At 39.2% G+C, this 19227-nt stretch overlaps 1 protein-coding gene across 1 annotated transcript; it reads left to right on the top strand.

The window, feature by feature from the left end:
- Nucleotides 1-7925: 7925 nt before the first annotated feature.
- cabp5b (calcium binding protein 5b) lies at nt 7926-13227 on the top strand (the record flags this gene model as incomplete). The annotated part of the gene is made up of 6 exons (XM_080723177.1): nt 7926-7973; nt 8662-8692; nt 9016-9159; nt 10205-10314; nt 11455-11602; nt 13199-13227. 6 exons carry the CDS (start codon nt 7926-7928, stop codon nt 13225-13227), a joined length of 510 nt encoding a protein of 169 aa, XP_080579303.1.
- Between the last annotated feature and the right edge of the window lie 6000 nt (nt 13228-19227).

Below are 19227 nucleotides of genomic sequence, written 5' to 3'. Positions count from 1 at the left end.
GAGCTCTTCTTAGTGGGATGGACTGACACTGACTCTCTAAACCACAAAGAAATTACCTATAAGAGGGTTGTTGAGATCAGGAAACCAAATAATGTGTTTTACATAATGACACAAAGCTATATTACCAGTAAGACGCCTAAGGGCAAGGTCACGCCATGTCTTGGCCATCTGGTTGTGGGAGGAATGACATTGTTGAATGCTGAATGATGACATTCAAACGGAGTTTGTCAAACAGCAAGTGTATATTTTCTCTTATGCTAATGTCTCTAAAGAAACAATAGTCTTGAATGCTAAATTGTATAATGGTATTTGATCTTAAACTTATTTATCAATCTAAATCTCAGAAAAAGTAAAACACTGCAGTGTCCTCAGCCTTGATGATGTTCACATGCATTTGTTCATGTCTACAAAATCTCTTTTGCACACTCATTGTGAATATATGGTTCCTTTAGAAATGATTTCCTTCATGGTGAGTAGAACTGTCATGATTGTGACTAACAACAACAATAGTTTTAGAAATGTGAAAAGAGGAAGTTCTACAAAAAATATTTTTGTACAGCTCTGCAGCCTCCTGTGTCAGTGTGAGTCTCTAGCACAGTAATACACAGAAGAGTCTTCAGTCTTCAGACTGTTCATCTGGAGATACACCTGCTGTCTGCTATTGTCTCTGGAGATGGTGAACCGGCCCTGGACTGACTGGGAGTAGTAGGTGGTAGTGGTATAAGCATAGGCAATCCACTCTAGTCCTTTTCCAGGTGCCTGTCTGATCCAAACCATTTCATAACTACTGAATGTGAATCCAGAGGCTGTACAGGTCAGCTTGTGAGATTCTCCAGGCTTTTTAACCACTGGTTCAGATTCAATCAAAGTCTGACCCTCAACATCTGTAGACAAATCAACGCATCAATGAGTTTATTTATTAATTATGTTTAATTAAGAATTTACTAATACATTGTAATAATCACCAACTCACTAATACTGAATACAGACACCATCATCATCAGTAGTAAACTGCAGTCAGTCTTCAGTTCCATGGTTCTAATGTCAGTCAGTCTCACATCATGAGAAGAGAGCTGAGAGTCTGGTTATAAAGAGCTAGAGGAGTGAGACACTTTGCATAGACGCCCTCTAAAGGTCTAACTTGGACTATCATTCCATGTGGTTACGTAAAATGTTAAGATGTATCATCTGTGTTATAGTTTATGTGAGGTTTACCTTTGTAGCAAATGCTTGTGGCGTTGGCCCTGCTGGACCTATTTTCGCTCATCAAACGTGTTCAAATTTGATTATTATTATCATTTTACACTGTTTCTCCCCTCTCAACAAAGCATTTTAAATCCTGTCATGCAGGTTTTATGTCTTATTAATATAATCAATTTATAGTAATTAGAATATAATGTCATTGGTATCTGATATGTGTGTTAGGGTTCTCAATCAGCTGTTCAACCACAATGCTAAACATAATTATTGTTCATCATTAATAAAGTTCTAATTAAAATATTTGCCTTTAACTTCTAAACCTTCATAGACTGCAGGAAATGTTTTCGTCTACAGTTTCAGGAAGTCTGTCAACTGTTACTGATGATTTTACATGTGCATATACCGGTATAGGCAAGATTGTGCAATGTGTGTGTGTGTGTGTGTGTGTGTGTGTGTGTGTGTGTGTGTGTGTGTGTGTGTGTGTGTGTGTGTGTGTGTGTGTGTGTGTGTGTGCGCGCGCGCGCAGAGGGAGAGACAGATGCATGCTTTTGTGAACAGACAGACGTCGGTGATGTGATAATATAATATAGCATGAATGGAATGGAATGGAAAATAGATTGGAATAAAGAAATAAGGCAAGACAAGACAAGCTTAATTGTATAGCACATTACAACAAGCAGTTCAAATTGCTTTACATGAAAAAAAGAATTAAGAAGTTAAAATACAAATCCTTAAAAGAGTGCAAAATACATACAAGGATGTTTCATTAAAAAAAATAAGATAAAAAGAAAAGACAAAAAAAAACATTAGATTTAGAAGAAATGATTTAAAACAATATTTATATTTCAAACAGAGGTTACAGAACTAAAACTTATTTTATAATTTAGGTTTCCTTTGTTCTCTATAACAGCCTCCAACTGCCAACAGCATAGAATGTGAACTGATAGAACAGGTGAACTACAATACCAAATTGAAGGGAAAAGACACCTACTGTATAAACTTGTGAAGTTGTAGTGTCTTAAAGACTTTGATTAAAAATATATTTGAAAGCTATGTTTAGAGGTTCAATGATTAATTTATTGGTATTTATATTCAATATTTGTTCATTTTTATTAGGCCATATACATATCTTCAATTCATTCATGTGATGTGAGCATCTCCTCTGGTGGGTTCATATAACTGCTGAGCAATAGAGAGGTTTTTGTTCACATCTACTGATTGTGTGTATCATTGTGGCTCTCTGGCACAATAATACACAGCTGTGTCTTCAGGCTGCACATTCTGTCCAGTCAGAGTCACTGTTTTGCTGGAAGAGTCTAATGAGATACTAAACTTGTTTTTGAGGGAATCCTTGTAGTATGAACCCCCTGTATATTTACTCCCAATCCACTCCAGTCCTTTCCCTGCAGGTTGTCTGATCCATGCTGTATAATATCTACCAACAGAATATGAGACCTGACAGGTGATGGTCAGTGGTTGACCAGGCTGGACAGTCAGGGAGGCTGGCTGAGTCAGTGTCTCACTGTTCACACCTGTGGGAAAGATAAATGTTTAGTAATAAATTAACTATTTATACCGTAGAATAACAACTGTCTTTGAATATAAACAATATATAGAGACTCACAGGATCCAGCTGCCAGCAGCAGCAGAGCTACAGAGAACATGGTTTGATTTGAAGATGAACTGATGGGAGCTATTCTTAGAGGGGTGGACTGACACTGACTCTCTCAACCACAAATACATTACCTATAAGAGGGTTGTTGAGATCAGGAAACCAAATAATGTGTTTTACATAATGACACAAAGCTATTACCAGTAAGACGCCTAAGGGCAAGGTCACGCCATGTCTTGGTCATCTGGTTGTGGGAGGAATGACATTGTTGAATGCTGAATGATGACATTCAAACAGAGTTTGTCAAACAGCAAGTGTATATTTTCTCTTATGCTAATGTCTCTAAAGAAACAATAGTCTTGAATGCTAAATTGTATAATGGTGTTTGATCTTAAACTTATTTATCAATCTAAATCTCAGAAAAAGTAAAACACTGCAGTGTCCTCAGCCTTGATGATGTTCACATGCATTTGTTCATGTTTACAAAATCTCTTACAGGATTGCACACTCATTGTGAATATATGGTTCTTTTAGAAATTATTTCCTTCATGGTGAGTAGAACTGTCATGATTGTGACTATAACAACATTGATGATATCATAATAGTTTTAGAAATGTGAAAAGAGGAAGTTCTACAAAAATGTTTTTGTACAGCTCTGCAGCCTCCTGTGTCACTGTGAGTCTCTAGCACAGTAATAAACAGCAGAGTCTTCAGTCTTCAGACTGTTCATCTGGAGATACAGCTGCTGTCTGCTATTGTCTCTGGAGATAATGAACCGACCCTGGACTGACTGGGAGTAGTAGATACTGTTATAAACGTAGGCAATCCACTCCGGTCCTTTACCAGGAGCCTGTCTGATCCAATTCATTTCATAACTACTGAATGTGAATCCAGAGGCTGTACAGGTCAGCTTGTGAGATTCTCCAGGCTTTTTAACCACTGGTTCAGATTCAGTCAAAGTCTGACCTTCAACACCTGTAGACAAATCAACACGTCAATGAGTTTATTCATTGATTTTTTTATGTAGAATTATATAATTAAGAATTTACTAATACATTGTAATAATCACCAACTCACTAATACTGAATATAGACATCATCATCAGTAGTAAACCGCAGTCAGTCTTCAGTTCCATGGTTCTAATGTCAGTCAGTCTCACATCATGAGAAGAGACCTGAGAGTCTGGTTATAAAGAGCTAGACGATTGAGACACTTTGCATAGACGCCCTCTAAAGGTCTAAATTCGAATATCATTCCATGTGGTTAAAATGTAAAGATGTATCATCTGTGTTATAGTTTCTGTGATGTTTGTAGTGAGATGCTTGTGGCATTTGACCTGCTGGACCTATTTAAAGAGGAATTGCTCATCAAAAGTTTTCAGATTTGATTATTACTATCACATTATACTGTTTCTCACCTCTCAACAAGCGTGTTTTAAATCCTATCATGGGTAAGGTTTTATGTCATATTACTGTAATATAATCAATTAGTATATTGGAATGTAATGTCATTGTGATGAGTGTTAGGGTTCTCAATCACCTGATCAACCACAATGGTTTCCACTGCAAAACATAATTATTGTTCAACATTAATAAAGTTCTAATTCAAATTAGCCTTTAACTTCTAGACCTTCATAGACACAGGAAATGTTTTTGTCTTCAGTTTCAGGAAGTCTGTCAACTGTCACTGATGGATTTTCACGTGTACATGTGCATTTGCATGAGTGTGCGTGTGCCTTTGCACAAGTGTGTGTGTGTGTGTGTGTGTGTGTGTGTGTGTGTGTGTGTGTGTGTGTGTGTGTGTGTGTGTGTGTGTGTGTGTGTGTGTGTGTGTGTGTGTGTGCGCGTGCCTGTGTGCGCATGTGTGCGAGAGAGAGAGAGAGAGAGGGAGAGAGAGAGAGGGAGAGAGGGAGAGAGAGAGAGAGAGAGAGAGAGAGAGAGAGAGAAAGGCACATTCAAAATTAAATATTTAACTAATATACTGTACAGCATTTCTGGACACATAATAAATATCTACCGGTATTCTAAACAGCTTTTTATTTCATGCATAGTTTGCTTTATGATTGTGTACCATTGATGATGACATAGACTCAATGTAGCTGTACATTTATGTTTAATCACTGTGAGTTTCACTCAGTTTAGTGTTGACTGATGTCTGACCGTTTACTGCCCCCTGTTGACTAAAATAATCTCTAAATGTTTTTTGTGCAGGCTCTCCACTCTGACACAGCACTGTGTCTAGCACAGTAATACACAGCAGAGTCCTCTGGTGTCAGGTTAGACAGTGTCAGATATACCATGCTGTTGGTATTGTCTCTGGTGATTCCTATACGTCCTTGAACACCACTGGCATAAACTGTTTTACTTGCATCGTGCCAAATAGCTCCAATCCATTGCAGTGCTTTTCCTTTAGGCTGTCTTATCCAGTGCATTCCATAGCTACCGAATGTAAAACCAGTTCCCCTACAAGAAAGAAGACTGAGCGTTTCTCCAGGTCTTTTCTGCACTGAACTGGAAGGAATGGACTCCATGGCCTGGCCATTCAAACCTGATTAAAAAGTAAGAGAAGACCAACACATAGGGAGAAAGAGGTGACTGTTAGAGAGAGATGATAGAAGTGATAACTAATATGGAATACGTGGAATGGAATACAAAATCAGTAAAGACATGAAATCTCACAGGGAAGACAAAGAGCCATCAACAGAAGAGAGAGTTTGACCTCCATTCTTTAGATGTGACCTAAATTGCTCCTCACAAAACAACAGCACATTAAATAATCTCCTCGGAAGTATTCACTCTGTACCATGATTTGCATCAGCACTTCCTGAGGGAGGAGCAGATGTATCAGGTTCAACGAACACGTTAAATTAGAGGTTTATGTCCATGGCCATTTAGGCGTTTCACAACCAGTTTCACAGGAACAGATGGAAGGAAGTGGCATGCACCAACAAATATCTGAGGTGGAACAGAGAGAGAGAGAAGCAAGCTTGAGCACTGAGAAACCGCAAATGTTTTTGCAAAGAAGTTTCTGTTAGACCGTAACAATGGACCATTGAAGTGCATGTGGTGAAAACATCTCACACATTTTAAACACAATAATTTTTTCAAAAATTGTCTGAGATAAAACAAAATGCTAAATTTATCTCTCAGAAAGAAGTTCTCTGGATGTAGTATAGTAGTATACGATATAACCTCATCCATTCGGGTCTCTATTAAGCCGCTAGGCAGTGGTTGCTGGCCTGCCTGTGCATTATAAATCTAAAATCTGATTTCAGGAGAGCTGCAGGCATCCAATAACCAACCTAATAGCCTAAATAGATAGCTGGTGATGATTGTCTGAAGTTAGCTAACATGAATCGGTGGACATTTTTCTACCTTGAAGCACCCACTAAAAGTTGTAGATATTTTTATAACATCATTTGTTTAACCAATTACTCACCTCTTGAACAAAGACATTTACAATCAATGGGTGCATAAATGGTAAATTACCCCGTAATTGGTTATTTTGATACGTATATAGAAAGCAGTTCGTAAGCAGTCAAACAGTCAAGGATTAAACACTGTTATGTAAAAAGATTTGCAGGGCCAGTTGAAGACATAGTACTTTATGTAACATTGTCAGTGGGCCTTAGGGTGAACACTTGGTTTCGCTGGGTCATGTCTCTGCTTTTGAAATCCTCTGTATGGTCATAGATTTTTGTCGCTGGTGGCTGGTCATCCCTATTTTGGGCTAATGTGTCAATTTGTCAAAAGCTACAAAAAAAGAATCTTGCTAAAATACAAAATCTCACACACACACACACACACACACACACACACACACACATACTGCCTTGAGATGACTTGTGACATCCGACATCCGATAAATTGCATGCGAGGCTGTATACTCACTTTCGGCAACCACCCTTTCCAGGGCTCGTACAGCTCCAATCAAAAATCAGGTGTCATTAGCAACTATCAGATTTGACAAAAATCTGTTTAAATGATGGAAAATCCACATTTTTAAAACCCTTTCCAGGGCTCGTACAGCTCCAAAAAAAATCAGGTGTCATTATTAACTATCAGATTTGACGAAAATCTGTTTAAATGATGGAAAATCCACATTTTTAAAAGTAGCATGGTCCAGCCTCCAAGGGGAGTCCACGAGCACAAACCCACACACACACACACACACACACAAATCTAAGAAAATGTCACTTATGACATCCGATCCTAAAAATCACACCAGAGCACCATGGGAGTAAAATACCTTGATTTAAACAAAGAAAACTTGTGGCATCCAAATTTTGGGTGTCACAAGTCAAACGGATGTCACAAGTTGAGTGGGCTAACGCACATTGGGTGTCACAAGTTATGGCAGGGCAGAGCACACACACACACACACACACACACACACACACGTGCGTTTTATCAGACATTAATGTAAATTGAAATACTCCATGGACTGTAGACTGGAGAGACACTAAAACAATGTAATTCCAACTCTAAAGTCCATCTAATGCCCTTAGAATACATATTTCAATATGATGTACTGTATGATGTATTATGTAATGGCATGCAATGCATGATCCTGTGTCCCATCTGATGCCAGAGCTTGTTTCTCTTCCACTCTCTTGACTCTAATCTGTGGCATTCCAGTTTCATTCTAGTGAGAGCAGAGCCCTACCGGATCTAATGTCACTCATTTACGCAAGTAGCCATGATGACGACAACCAAATCTAACCATCCAATAGGAAAAATAAACAGTATTTTACCTCTCATAATAGTGATACTTTACATGTTTGATTTCACTGCAGAATAAATGTCATTTCAGCATAATGTTTTTTTTATAACAGCAATGTTTCAACAAAGTGCTGTAGTGTTAAGCCCATCCATCCGTCTTTTATAGACTGGAGAAGCACAGAGAGATAATCCAGCTGATACCTCATCCCACCCCCCACCCACTGGCATTTACAGATCAACAGTGATCACGGATTCGCACGACATTAAGGAACAACACACCGGCCAACACACACATGTTGTAGCGTAGAACACTGAGAGACAACATTTGAATAAGAACACAGATACACAGCAAGGACATAAGGTGCCCCTGCATCTCCACTGAACCCTTGGTCATGAGTCTGGGACCAGCATGCATCTTTCTAAGAGGAGGGAAGAGGAGAGTAAGTGAACACGTGCTGTATATGGATTCTATTTACTGTATGTTTCCCCAGGTTCAAATTCTCTTTGTTATAATTAATAGTAATTATTATAATTATTTCTTATGTAAATTAAGCGAGTAAGCAATTGAAAATGGTCCTAGCGGGATACAATGCAAGATATGCAAGTCTAAAACTGCAATTTTCTATATGTTGGATCTTGCTGATGATTTGTAAAATAACAGGGACATTTTCTTAACCAAACCCTACAATATACAGTATGAAAAAAAGACGACATGATGGTATGCTTTGTGAGCTTGTAAATCTGACATTTTACTACAGAATTGACACATTTTGAAAAAATGCCCAAAATAGGGCTTAATATTCATTTGAATTTACATTGTTTTATTGTGATATTATCAAACATTATATACAGAGAGTCTACATTTCCCATAAAGGCATGAATAAAGTCTGACCACAAGCATTGATAAAACATATATCTCCACCGGCCATACAAATGTAGAGGAGATGTCAAAAGCAGAGGCATGGATTCCTCCATGAATTGGTTATGTTTTCTTGATTATTTAAAGCAATTTGCTAAAAAGCCATTGCACAGATATTGAAATGATCTCCGTTAATTTTGTCATTAGCTGCGAAACCAAAGATTATGAAAAAGTACATACACTAATCCTTACGTGTTATTGTTTTGCAGACAAGGACCCTGTCACAAGATGAAGTAGAAGGTGACTCTTTGCATTCCTTTATTTAAAAGATGATCTCTAGAGACAGTGCAACCTTTAACATGCAATTTTCCATACTGTAACTATCGTCGTTGTCGGGTGGAAACCTTATATGTAAAAAAAAAAAACGTTACTTTTCAGAATGAAAATCGTGAGCTTGTAAACCGGCTATTTTCACCAATTGTGCTTGACACTCTTGTATGATGAAGTAAGGCATTAAATGACAAAAAACAGCCATGTGATGTGCTAGTCTCTCGTGCTTTTATTTGGCTTGTTTGCATGATCTTTTCCCCCTTTTTTCTTTTCTTTTTTAAATATTTTAATAGAGCTGCGTGAGGCATTTGAGGAGTTTGATAAAGACAAGGATGGATTAATATCTTGCAAAGATCTGGGGAACCTGATGAGGACCATGGGTTACATGCCAACTGAGATGGAATTGATAGAACTAAGCCAGAATGTCAATATGAATTGTGAGTAATGCTCCTTTCCTTTTTGGTTTTGGGAAAGTGAAATCAAAACTACATAAAAAATGTATATGTAGAGTACAATATTTGATTAAATGTATTTAGTTACTGCCGTGTCAATCGCACAGTGGATTTTGTCTGCAATTCCATTATGTTCTAAGGCATATACATGTTCTGCCGCCATGGTACACATCTGTCTGCATGCTAACATCACTGTCTGCAGTAGGCCTACTCTGACGTGATAGTACTGACATCACAGACTGGCCAGGACATGGAACACCATGTGTGGGCATAAAGATCTGCCCAATGGGCACTCCAACATTACTTCTGAGACACCTACATTCAATCCCTCAGATATTGTGCACACCCCTGTGCACATCCCCCCGCGCAATAACTATTAATTTAGCGAATGTCTGTCCATCCGGTGTCCGCTGTCTGTCTGCATGCTGACATCACTGATACTAAACAGTGTCACCACTGTTTAGTATCAGTAACCATGGTAACAGCCGCATGCTGAAACAATGCCCAAATTTGGAGATGACTGACATCACTGACTGACATCAGTCAGCCCACATTTAGATCACTGATATTAAACAGTGCTCACTTTTGGAGATGACTTCTTGACTGACATTAGACGTATCAGTATTTGGGCACTGTTTCACCCGGTGTTCCGTGATGTCAGTCATCTCCAAATTTGGTCACTGTTTCTGCATGCGGGTATATCAGATTGGGCACTGTTAACTTAACAGTGCCCAATCTGATATATGTATCAACATATTTTACAATACAGTTTGGTTAAATAACGTTCATTACATTAAAATATGTCCAGGATTGTATTTGTGTGTGTGTGTGTGTGTGTGTGTGTGTGTGTGTGTGTGTGTGTGTGTGTGTGTGTGTGTGTGTGTGTGTGTGTGTGTGTGTGTGTGTGTGTGTGTGTGTGTGTGTGTGTGTGTGTGTGTGTGTGTGTGTGTGTGTACTCCGTGTGTATATTATGATGTGTACCTAGATGTGTGGAGTTGCATAATAAGTGTTTTGTCCCATCTTACCACAGTGGGAGGGAGGGTAGATTTTGAGGATTTTGTGGAGTTGATGAGCCCCAAACTACTGGCTGAAACTGCGGGGATGATCGGGCTGAAGGAGCTTAAAGATGCTTTCAAAGAGGTGAGCTGATGAAACCCCCACCCTTTCTCTTTCTTTTTGTCTCACACTCACTAGGCCTACAGTATGCTCTATTATTTTTTTAATGGGTTGAATTCAGACTTTACGGTTTGATGTCTATTGAGTTTGATGTGATGGTGTGCCTGCCAAAATCATTTGAAATCCAATTGTCTCCAACAAGCTATCTCTAGCATCACCTGGTGGACCTTACTGATACATGTCTTTTGATTACTATTTCTGCTGCCTTCTAAAGTTGGGGATGCAGAGATTGATCTTTGGTTCTGGTTTGATCAGCAACAGGCTGATCTGGGTTTAAGTTCTGCTTGATGCAGTTCACAAAACTTGGCAGCGACATTACCATTTTTACAGCTTGGCAAAGCTGTCAATAAACAAACGCTGCAACTAGTCGTCACTTTCTTGTTACTTTCTCCCTAATTGGCTAAAGGAAACACCAATGGCTTCCCATACTCTGAACCAAGCCCCCAGAACCGTGGTAGAAATTAGAACAGTGAAGCTGATGTTGCTTGGGTGGTCAAATCTGGGTTTGGGATTTCTTTATATTATAGCCAAGCTGTAAATGACATGTTTCCCTTAACTCATTTAATCACAATATTGCAGTCAGTCAGCTCCCTTTCAGAAACGTAGTACTGCAGTAGGTCTACATGTATTTAAGGTTATGGAGGTTCACTGAAAATGAAGAGAGAATACAGCACAGTGAGACGTGCTGCTAAACGGAATTCACCCTTTGTTAGCCTCCTGGTTGGTCCCTGACTGACCAACCAGCAGGCTCTATCTGCCTTGTCCCGCCCTGGTTCCGCCTTTTTTTATGTTGAATTAGCTAAAACATAATTTTTGGAGAAATAAAAACATTTAAAAACATACTGATTCACTATGCTGCCACTGAGCAGCTCCAATTGACTGAAACAAAGTTTGAAATTAGAATTGAGCACACAGAATAACAATATGAAGCAACTGAATTAACATGGCAGTGGATGGAATGTCCCACTGAATGTCCCTCCAAGTCAAAGCAACCAATGGGTGTGGAGAGGGGCAGGACAATGGGCGGGACTTGACAAAGGGTGAATTATTGAAGGTACTTACAGTATTGTAATCATTAAGTTATTCTCATTTTGTTTCCTTCAGTTTGATATGGATGGTGATGGTTCTATAACATCAGATGAGCTCAGACATGCCATGTCGAAGCTATTAGGTGAACAGACCAGCCAACATGAGATTGATGCAGTCGTCAGAGAAGCTGACAATAACGGAGATGGCACTGTGGACTTTGAGGGTGAGACACGCACACATACACGCGCGCACACGTGCACACGCACGCACACGTACACACACACACACACACACACACACACACACACACACACACACACACACACACACACACACACACACACACACACACACACACACACACACACACACACACACACACACACACACACACACACACACACACACACAGTGTCCGTGCCCAACCAGACTCCAGCCCGTCAGCAAGGCCACAGCGCTCATTCTCCTTCTATACCAACCTGGCCAACCAGCTTCTGTCTCAACTCTTCAATTCTCAAAAACAACGGTCTCCTTTTATAGGCCACTTAATTGATTGCCACTCCCACACACAGGTTGTGTTCAGTTTGGCCAGGTGTCATTTTCCTCATCAACTCAGGCTTGGTTGGTGCAAGTCACTGGAAAAGAAAACAATGTTATCAAATTCATGCAACTCAACTAATCAAGTAAAAGCAGTAATCATCAAGGAAAACAATATCATACAAAAACCTGCAAAAATAATACAAATCATGGAAATACACCACAAAATCACACAACCAAATGAAAATCAAACCAAAACACAAATTAATGTATTAATCCATAGGCCCACATAGACATTGATAAAATCTCCCCATTATTGCCACTGAGATGCACAAGTATTGTGAGCAAAAACCGTCAGTGATGTGATGTTGCTGGATTAGTCAGTGATATGTCCCAGATAATGTGAAAGGTTTGTCTGCATGATGCAGTCATAACTGTAACCAGCAAACAAATGATGTCCCTCTTCCATCAAATCATGCAGATTGGATAGGATGTACAGTACAGACCAATAAATAATAAAATGGTTTGTCAAACTTCCAGAGGCCATGTGCAGACTTGGCAATGCAAGGTAATTTTCCTACACACAGCTACTTTAGATCTAATGGCCACTATGATTAATACAAAACTGCTGACACGTTTTTCTTGTATAGCTTATGAGTGGTTCTGCACCAGTTACAACTGCAATTGCTATTTAAAAGCAGTTAATTAATCACATTTGTGTTTTTCACATAACCACCTCTGCCAGCAAAGTTGAATTACGAACCCTCCTGATGTGTTTATGTCCTTGCACCTCCTTGCATGGCGCCTTTTGCTCTGGTTTTAATTACTGTATTTGTCAAGTGCTGTATGCCATCTATACCAGAGGAATGGGTCCATTTTATCCAGATAAGTACGGTATGAGTGTGCAGTTGTTACATAGCCTTAACCTGCTATTTCAGTTCGTTTTTTTACCCCATGGGTAGAGCTCTTGCCTTTTTACCACAAGGTCATGGGTTTCGATCACGGGCACCGCCAACCCAGCGACAGACACACACACACACGCACGCACGCACGCACGCACGCACGCACGCACGCACGCACACACACACTTCACATATTTATACTAAGATACTGCAACTGGAAAACTATCAAATTGAAGCTGATAAATGAGGGTAAGATGTCCTGTAAGAACTGCCTCTTTTTGGAGTTGAAACCATGCTAATGATTGCTATCAGAATATAGAGCTAATTATCACTTCTTTTAGTAAAATACATCACTTACACTCTGCCTTTTTTCCATCCAGAGTTTGTGAAAATGATGTCACGGGAATGAAGAGCACAAAATGATGTCATCTGCATGAAGAGCACAAAATGATGTCACAGAAATGAAATGAACCTGGAAACCTGTGATGTGACAAATATACTGTAGCTGTTTCTGAAGAAAACCAAATGACACTGCAGCAATGAAGAGCATAAAAGAGAAAGTGACTGATAGTTACTGACTGTGAAGGGAAGGGATTGTTTTTTGTTTGCTGTATTTGGTTTTGTTTTGTTTTTCTTAATCTACATCATGTACAAAATTGCTTGATTTTATGATCTTTAACATTGTACAAACAAAAATGTTATGGGAAATCATGTATATTTTTAAGTCCATCCATCTACATGTTTCATTTGAATTCACAAAAAATCTGGTAAAGACTGAGACATCGTTGTGTGGATGTTGGTTATCATCTGTTTTTAACCTATTAAGACCGGGAAGGTAATGACCACTTTAACTAATAGCTCATATGCTCATAGAGTGTACTTTTGCTTCTGAGGGGTCAGTGGACCAAAATATTTTTGAAAAGGGGGTCGGCAGCCAAATACATATCATTTTGGGGTGTTTGACAAGTGACAACCACTGATATAACAATATACAGGACGTTTTTCACAACTGCTAGGATTTGTGAGAGAATGTATGAATGAATGAACCATTGTAAAGCGCTTTGAGCACTTGGAAAAGCGCTATAAAAATGCAATTCATTATTATTATTATTGATAGACATTTTTAGAACCGGCCTCAGGCCTTAATGGGTCAAGAAAGCAAACTTAGATGCACTCTATCTAAATCTTTTAGCAGAGTACTTGGTAAAAGAAAATGTCTCCCATACTATGTATGTTTGTGACTCGTACATCCCTTCCGCCTGAAGCTACAGATAGAGACAAGCTTTTGGGGGTGTCCTTTCTAGATTTTTGTGTAGCAGTTCTGTAGTGTAATAGGCCTGCGGTGCCTAAAAGAAATACATTATATTGCCCAAGAAGGGTTTTCCCCACACCTGAGAGTCTTGATGCTCAGCAGGAACATACCGGTACACATGTGTTGATGGTGGACCTACCGGTACATCATTATTGGACCCAGTGGTGTAAAATAACTAAGTACATTTACTTAAGTACCGTAGCCTAAGTACACATTTTATGTATTTGTACTGTACTTTAATTGAGTATTTCCAATATACAATACTTTTACTACTACTCCACTACATCTTGAATCCAAATGTTGCTCCACTACAGTATATTTATTTGAAAACTTTAGTTACTAGTTACTTTTTAGATTTAGCTTATTATTACAAAAAAACATATGCTGTGTATTATACACTTCAGCCTTTTGAAAATAGCCAACGCATTGTGAGCTTTATTATCTGCTATTTTCAAAAGAATTTGGAAAACATGAAATGGCACATTCTGCATAATGTGTACTTTTACTTTTGGTTCTTTAGTACAGTACTTGATGCTGATTTTGTACTTTTACTCAAGTAGTACATTTTGAATTCCAGACTTTTACTTGTAACAGAGTACTTCTATATTGCAGTATTCATACTTTTACTTAAGTAAAACATTGGGGTACTTTTCCACCACTGATTAGACCCAAGTCTAACAGAGGGTCTGATCGGTGAAAATATTCAGTCCGTTGTCTCCCCAGGCAAGGCAGAGGGAGAGCAGAGCCCAGGATTACATAGGCAATTGGCACTGGGTGAAAAATGGGTTGCAAAAATCGTGGGATAAAAATTAAAAGTAAAAAAAAACCACTGCTGCAGATACACCAGGACTGTGTCCATTCACACCGTGTCATTACAGAAAGAAAAAAAATAGCCATGGCTTTCCAAGAAAGTCATGATAACCGCTCCCTCATCTTCAGCAATTCTGAGTTGCCTAGCCACTATAGGCTCCCCCTTCAACAAGTAGAATAAACTGTATTAAACAATGTTAGATTTTGATGAGATTGGACTTCAACAGCGGCATGTATGCATTTATTCAATACGTATGTCTAATCAATAAACATAATATGTACATATTTGTCAAAAGAATAAAACAAAAAGGTTGAGAGCTTGCAGTCCTTTGGCTTTTTGTATTTTTAAGAGATTGAAAACATAATTTGAACAGTAGTAGCTTGTTCAAAAGATGATGGTTGTGTACTTTGCGTGTCCATCCATCTTGAACCGCTTATCCGGAGTCGGGTCGTGGGAGCAAACCGACTGCAAAACCAATCCAGTGAGAGCTGAAGGTCTCGGACCGATGGTGCCATCAGGATCACATCATGAGCAAAAAGCAGTGAAGCAACCGTATACCCTCTCCTCCACACCTGTGTCTCGAGAGTCCTGTCCATGAACATCACAAACAGGATAGGTGACACCGGTGCAGCCCTGGCTGAATCCATTCCCCACCAGAAACTAATTCGACTTACTACCGTCTCTTCTCCAAATCCACAAAACACATGTAGACAGGATATGCATATTCCCAGAGCTTCTCCAGGATCCCTGCAAGAATAAAGAGCTGGTCCACGTACATTGGCATAAACTTTTCCAGGAATTCTGAGTAATGGGCACTGTCGCAGATTTCTACGCAATGTTGGAAAGACTTGTGTGTCTATTACAGTAATCCCATTACTATTTCCAGTGCTCCCAGAACACTCAATCATTCCCTGAAGGATACACTGTAAACCCATATACTTAGTATGTTAACATATAAATAATACATAAAGAACAATCTCTGTAATAATCTGTCTCTCTGGAGGGTAGGATTAGTTCAGTCTCTGTAATCCTAATCATGGGTCTCAGATGAGCAGATGGCAGATGAGACAAAATCGTCATACAAACTCATCTACTGAGTAAACAAAAAATAAACGGAACAAAAGGTTGAAGGTTGCTTTCAACCTGGAATCCCTGCATATTGTAGGTCGCCTATTTCCTCTATTCGTCATACGACAAAGCGTCCAGGGCTTAATGGGTTAATTACTGTATATAGAGGGTATGCACTTGCATAAAGTGAATGACAAATGGAGTGGCAAAGTGAGTTTAACGTAGTTTAACGTTGTTTAATGCAATCAGAGAGGACTCTGGTTTGGATGTATAGGCTGTCAAGTGTCAAGGCCAGAAAGTAGTTTTTTGCCACTCAGTTGGCGTTTCCGCATAACTTCCGGGTATGATAATGATAATGTCACAGCCCTCTATAGTAGAGTCCCTGGCAATTTGTGGCTGAGGAGAGACTTCACATCTGTTATTCTTCTATTATTGTGTCACCATGTGTTGCAGGGAATTTATGTGTCATGTCAATCTATGTTATATTAATTCATAATTTATTTAACATGTTTGTTATTTGTTAAGGAACCATGGGTGACCTGGGCTTACTTACACCCTTTGCATACGTAGCATTGAATGGAGTTGATTTGTGATTTGTTGTTCAAATAATATAGTATTCCTTTTAGAAGTTGCCTGTGTGCTTCATTTACATCAGTTGTAACAATATTTATTAATCTATGGACTGAGATTACTAATCTGGTGGTACCACACACTGCACTCCTCTTCTGCATTACTTTATCTTCTTACTGTCTCTCTCATTGTTGTATAATCATCATATTCTGATTATGACACACGTTATCTGTGCATGTGCCTGTGTGAGAAACTCCCAAGAGATGCACTATGGTTTTGACCTTAGCAGTTAAAACACATTGATCTTAAGTTATAATGTACATTTCAGTTCATTGTTGATTCATCATTTAAATAAAAAACAGTAGGCCTATGATATACAGACAGAGAAAAGTCTGCTGTCTATTGTGCCTGTTCCCCAGTGTTCCCACAATTCCCATGCATGCACACACTGACGTGGCGCGCCCATATGATCTATGGCCGCAGATACCTTCAAAACATTTTCAAAAAACATTCCCCAAAATGCTAAGATTATCAAGAATAAAAAAGTGCAATGATTTTACTAAGCCATTTTATTAATAGGCCTGAATAAAATAAAAACCTAAGAAATTCCAAAATTGGACAACAACGTGGCGCGAAGCGGTGCATTGTTGATTAAGCTTGTAGATCTGCTGTTGTCACTAGTTTGGGTCCCGGGCAAATGTGTAATTTCTCTTTTGGGTCTTGAGCCAAAAATGTTTGGGAACCACTGCTGTATAGCATGGCATTTTTTGTATGTTTTTTTACATTGGACGACTGGAAAACATTTGAGAAGCCCTCTGTGAATTTTGCCTCTGTGATGAGCTATACTATAGTGAAGATGAGGAGCATGTTTCAGACACAGACTCATCCCGCTCCTTCAGAACACCACAAAGCGCTGTACTCCAAGCCATCAGGCTCCACACCAAGCTTGACCCCCACAGGAGAACTTTAAGACCTGTACTCAGGGACGTGCTGGCCATTGGGAAAAGCGGGACAACTCCCGAATGGCCGGTTCATTCCCGGCCATTAGGAAAAAAATTAAAATAAAATGTCGGCCTTCGTTCCATTTTGGGGGCTGGGCAGCCAACAAAGTAAATTGTCACTGTCGGGCAGAAACCTCGTATCTCCAAGTTTCAAATATATAAAATTTTTCGTAAAGCAAAGCCCTGCTTCATCATATAAGGCCGTTGCACAAAAGTAGTGAAAACAGCAGATCTACAACCACACAACGCCTCGCGGTGCGAGGCGTTGTGTGCTTGTAGATCGGCTGTTTTCACTAGTTTAAATCATTTTTAAAATGATAAATACAAAACAAACAGTTTTGGACATACAAGGTTTCCACCCGACAACGACGAAATATAACTCATGTAGAGTAATTGGCCCACTGGCTTGTCACTTGTCATGATCTGAAATGGCAAATCTTTGAGTAGCAGCAGCGCTATAGAGAGATCTCTCTCTATAGCACGCAATAGGGGCCTCTACAACTCTTTTTCCCGGGCTGAATCAGGGGCCCAGCACGTGTGACGTTTTATTCCTGACTCCTTCATGGACTCTGGATGCCAGAGTCAGAGTAATAGGGTGTTTATTGCTGATACTTGACATAATGTCTGTTAAGGATTTCTGTACTTTTTTTTTACTCAAAGTTGAAGGTCTGTTGACAGATCATCTTGTAATTTATTCAATCACATATTCCTTGTGGATAGACAGACTGTACACATATCCATTTAGTTTGTTCTTTTCTTTTCTTTGAACAGTAACACTGACCATTAAAAGAATCAGAACAATCAATCTGCGATTGAGATTCCAACAGATTTATTATCCATTACAAATTTCACAGATGTGTGGATTTTGAAACATGTGAATTGTATTCTGAGACACCCCTAATCTCCACCCCTGACCACAAATCATCCTAAAATGTCATTGATCGTTGTCATTTATAATCACCGTTTTTGTTTTTGGCGCCAGTATCGCTCTGATCACATTTCTGCTTGCCAGCACAATGGAAAGCACTTTCCAATAAAGCATGTATTTTAGGTTTCAAGTGCATTGACACCATGTCAACATGGGTTTATCTGTTGGGGTTGGCTTCAAATTGAAACTGAATGAACCCAAACCCTACTGTATATACACGAGTCATAGTGTATTTTCATGAGCAGCACATGCCATGTTCAAACCACAGTGACAATGTTAATAATAATAATGGCCGGGTTTCCCAAAGCGATTTTAGCCCATCGTAGCTCACGCATGGTCGTAGAGACCAAGCCCCGACCGACGCGACTGTCATGTTCCTGTGTTTACATGGGTTTGGGCAGAGCAACTTATTTAGCCCCCTAGGCCTACAACTACACCATCATTCAGATTTCACAAGTGCTTAATAAAGTCTCACACCTGTCTGAATACGGTACGGCATTCTATAATTACCTGTATATCCTCTTTAATAACTTATAAGAAGCCTTTCCAATCGCTGTCTGTTTATCTCAATAGGTTGGTGCGTATGGGGAACGCCAGGAAATACATGGGAAAACAGAAAGCGATCGGATAAAAAGGCTTCTTATTAAAGAACACAGAGGATATGGTTAATTATAGAATGCCATACCGTATTTAGACAGGAGTGAGACTTTATTAAGCAC

Source organism: Nannobrachium achirus, assembly GCF_963921795.1.
Source record: "Nannobrachium achirus genome assembly, chromosome: 4".
NCBI lineage: Eukaryota > Metazoa > Chordata > Actinopteri > Myctophiformes > Myctophidae > Nannobrachium > Nannobrachium achirus.
Note: the sequence above shows the minus strand (reverse complement) of the source record. Positions and strands in the feature narration are given on the sequence as shown.